Source organism: Elaeis guineensis, chromosome 13, assembly GCF_000442705.2.
Source record: "Elaeis guineensis isolate ETL-2024a chromosome 13, EG11, whole genome shotgun sequence".
NCBI classification, from domain to species: domain Eukaryota; kingdom Viridiplantae; phylum Streptophyta; class Magnoliopsida; order Arecales; family Arecaceae; genus Elaeis; species Elaeis guineensis.
The window spans coordinates 27243676-27247946 of NC_026005.2; the positions used below are offsets into that span (position 1 = coordinate 27243676).

General features: G+C 48.7%; 1 protein-coding gene across 1 annotated transcript; it reads left to right on the top strand.

Annotated features, from left to right (window-relative positions):
- Window positions 1-329: 329 nt before the first annotated feature.
- On the top strand, window positions 330-2925 carry LOC105056176 (probable methyltransferase At1g29790). Its single transcript, XM_010938278.4, has one exon. It carries the CDS (start codon window positions 1046-1048, stop codon window positions 2435-2437), a length of 1392 nt encoding a protein of 463 aa, XP_010936580.1. The 5' UTR covers window positions 330-1045; the 3' UTR covers window positions 2438-2925.
- Window positions 2926-4271: the final 1346 nt, after the last annotated feature.

Consider the following 4271-nt stretch of genomic DNA (forward strand, 5'->3'; position numbering starts at 1 on the left):
TTGCTTCTTACCCACATTATTTTTCTTGTTTAAAAGTCCACTCTTTCTTAGTTCTTAGCGCATTTTCAAATTTGCATCGGTCCGCTGTTCTGAGTTCTCGCATCAAATATGTGGGGTCATTAGTTTACCGTGTATTCAAGCGAATTTAGGCCATGTGGAAGGATACGATTTACCAAAGTGGCGTTTGCTGTTCAGAGGGGAAGAGCGGCGTTCCTCCCGTAGAAGTCAGACGGTAACCAAACCTCGTTCCGTCCTCCCGCCGTCTTCATTTCTAAAATAATATAAATACCATTCTGCCCGCTTTCAAAAGAATGGAGATCCTACCCGAGTTTTACTCATCTGTAACCCTGATCACGAGGCTTTTAATTTATATATTACGGAGAGAAAGAGGGATCCAGGTGTGCGTGGCGATCGGAGTTTCAGTTCTCGGTTTGCTTCTGCTCTTCCCATTTCCTTCGGTAAATTTGAGAAATTTTTGTTTAGTTCTGGATTTAGAGGTCAAGTTCTTCCTTTTTTCTGTTAATTATCTGGATTTTGAAAAAAAAAAAAAATGGTGTTCGCGCATGCTTTCTTTCTCAAAGTTTGGTGGATATGCTAGATTTCTTTAGTTTTTGACTGTTAATGCTGAGCTAATGGCCAGGAAGTTTTTTCGTTTTTTGTTTTTTTGAGTTTTGGTGGGGCGCTGGATTTAGTTGGAACTCAGGAAGTCTAGAGTATCAACGTTAGTTGGATTGTTATCATGGAGGAGATTTAATGGGAATTTCTTAAAAAAGAAGAGACTCCCTCTGGATTGATTTCGAGCTAAGAAGATCTGAATATGTGTAGAAGGCTTGAGTGGTCCTAGGAATAGATAGGTACAGGAGAGTTTCTGCAAGGTCATGGATCTCTAAACCTCCGCTTTAGCTCATATCATTTAGCTGTTTTCTTTTTTTTCGAAAAATTCTAGCTTTCATGCGACAATTAAGTCTATAGCTCTGTTGTTCGATCGTAGAGGAAGATAGGATTTTGCTCCACCATTCCTTTACTTACCCGCATCGAGTCGAGAATGGAGACAGTATGCATTCCGAGGTGCAGATTTTCCAGGATCGTGGCCATCCTGCAGATCATTTTAGGCGTCTTTGTCGTCCTTATCAGCGTCGCCAGCATCCATCGCTTCTCTTTGGCTGGCTTCCTCCTCCCCAACAACAACGAGGAAGCCTGCCAGAGGTTCCATACCATCAAGGAGGGCTATGCCGACTTCGACCTCAAGGCCCTTTCTGACCGCGTGGAAGACGTCGTCTCTCAGCTCTCGGAGCTTCAGGACAAGCTCGACGCCACCGTTCAGAAGATGGACCAGGACAGGAAAGACAGCATGACGCGCTCCGAATTCAGGAGGTTCCTTCAGGAGGAGGTGATCCAACCCGTCTACAGCGCCCACATTGCCCTCCGGCTAATCCGAATTCCGAAACCCGACTCTGGATTCAATTCCACGGAGGACCCTCTCATAAACTTCTTCACGGTGGAGGAGACCCGAAAGTACATCACACCGAAAGGTAACAAGAATGGGAAGCTCAGTAAGTACGGCACGAACAAGACCTACGCCACCATCGGGCATGCTTGTGTTCTTATGCGGAAGGAACTGGAGGAGTACATGAACTACGACATCGGGTCCTACTGCAACGACGATTGGCATTTGGCCCAGAAGCTGATGCTGGGTGGGTGCGATCCCGTTCCTAGGAGGCGGTGCTTGGCCCGAGCGTCGAAGCTCTACCAGCAACCGCTCCCGATCAACGAGTCGTTGTGGACGATGCCGGATGACCGCAACGTCCGGTGGAGCAACTACCGGTGCCGGAACTTCAAGTGCCTGTCGATCAAAAACCCGAGGAGGGGCTTCTCCAGGTGCACCGGGTGCTTCGAATTGGAGAGGGAGAAGCTGAAGTGGGTCACGAATGCCTCGCTTGCGGACTTCCTCATCAGGGATGTGCTCGCGGTGAAGCCCGGGGAGATCAGGATTGGGCTCGATGTCAGTATCGGAACGGGGAGCTTTGCAGCAAGGATGAGGGAGTGGAATGTGACGATTGTCTCCACTGCTTTGAACGTGGGTGCGCCATTCAGTGAGATGATTGCGCTGAGAGGATTGATTCCGCTCTACACCACGCTCAGCCAGCGGCTGCCATTCTTTGACAACACGTTGGATTTGATCCACACCAGCGTGTTTCTTGATGGGTGGATCGACCTCCAGCTCCTGGACTTCGTCCTGTTCGATTGGGACCGGGTGCTGAGGCCTGGTGGGCTGCTGTGGGTGGACAAGTTCTTCTGCATCAGAAAGGATTTGGATGACTATATGTACATGTTCCAGCAATTCGGATACAAGAAGCATAAGTGGGTGGTCTCCTTCAAGTCCAAGGAGGAGGTATATCTCTCTGCTTTGCTAGAAAAGCCACCCAGGTCTCTATGATCTCTGCTCTGTACTTCCATGGCACTGGCACGACACATACATTAACTTCTTGTTGCTTGCAATTTGTAACTCGTAACCATTCCATCTTATGTTTTCCAAATAGAAACAAATCACGAGATTGGATTTTTGCTGCATCTCTCATAAATTCATGGGTATACTTTTGGTAACCATAGTCCCCATATCACCATGATCTTCTGCTTCATACTTCTATACCTCTTGATGCATAAATCGCCCTCTTGATGGCTGTATGCTGTAATTGCGACCTATCGAACCTCAGTTTCCCTGAATGAAAATAAATGGGAGTGAACATGTTCCTCACCAAACGGCTATCAATTCCTTTTTGTTATTTTGTAGTCCTAACCCTCAAATCTGTAGGTCTTCGACTAGAACTTTCTCTTCTCCTCATGTTGTTGACTGCATCTGAATCTGCTTTATAGGCATCTCATGCATAAACCTACATGCAGATCTTTTTTAAGAACTAAATTTCCGATGTCCAGACCACCTATTTTAGGGTTTTAATAAGCAGAGTTCGGGGGGAAAAAAAAATCGAAGTATGTTGCTGAGATTAAGTTGGGGGTATTCTGGGTATTCTGAAAAAATTATGTTTCTATTACCTTTTTGTTGCGGCCAATCGTCTCGTCGCCCGATCGCCGGGAAGCGTGCACCTGCAAAAGAAAGTCCGCACTGACCGGAGGCGGCTCCGGCGGGGACCCTCCGACGGTCAAGTCAGAGAGGTGACTGGGCAACAGTGAAATGCAGACAGAGAGCTCTGAGAAGGAGAGAGGGAGAGGAAGAGAGAGGAGCGAGCCTGCGTATGTGGGAGAGACGAGCGGATCCCCCTTTGCACTGTTGCCTTCCCTGATATATATAGTGGAGCGCGGTATGGCGCCATCATTAATGGCGCGGACAAGTGAGGAACTGTCAACTCACTGTAGACTGTCAGAGCCGCCGTGAAAATGTCATGTCGCCGTGTGGCCGTCTAATCACCAGGGTTGACCTCGCTCTCGGCGGGACAATGCCCCTGGGGAACTGTGCCGCATGTCCGTGTCAGAGCTGACAAGGTCTGGCGGCTGTACGGCGATGAGAGGAGACGGCCGACCCTTGGTCGGTGGCCAGCAGAGTGGCGTCGGGTTCTTCCGTCAGTCGGCGAGTTTCATGTGAGTCGGCCTCTGGGTTTGGTCGGTCGGGAGGGATACGCCCGACATACCTCCGGTCGGCGATTGGGCCATTGAAAAGGCCGTCAGTAGCGTCCGTTAGTCGGGCACTCCCGGCTTTCAGTCGGGGCGCCCCGATAGTCGATCGGTCGATATGCCCGTCAGTTGGCCAGTCGGAGACGGTCGGTCGGGCCGCCAGTCGGAGACGGTCGGTCGGGCCGCCAGCCGGTCGGGCCCTCCGATAATCGGTCGGTCGGTCGGTGGGTATCCCCCAACACTTTTTATTTTCTTTGAGCTAGCTTTTGGATCTAGTGATCTTGCCTTACAGGTCTTAGCTTGAATTGAGAATCTTGGAGGCTTTTGTTGGACCTTAAAATTACAGCATGTTCATTAAAGCCTGGGTTCCCTTGGATTACAGCTATGATTGAATCAATGTCCCTGATATACCTATGAGCTCTAACCTGTCATCCAGTACCCATCATTTTTTTTTCCCTTGATAAGATGGATCTTATCAAATCCTTCTAGTGTGTATACAATCAAGATAAACTGAAAAAAACAATTCCTAAAGAAGTTAGGAATCTCCCATGACTCCGACTAAAAGCACGGTCCATAGTGATCCGCAACAAATGCAGCTACTCAATTAGTTGTGGATTCGCCTCACAGTACCCATCATGGTTTCA

Bases quoted from the DNA above. Each gene is read 5' to 3' on its own strand.
- LOC105056176 (XM_010938278.4), top strand. From the start codon at position 1,046: ATGGAGACAGTATGCATTCCGAGGTGCAGATTTTCCAGGATCGTGGCC.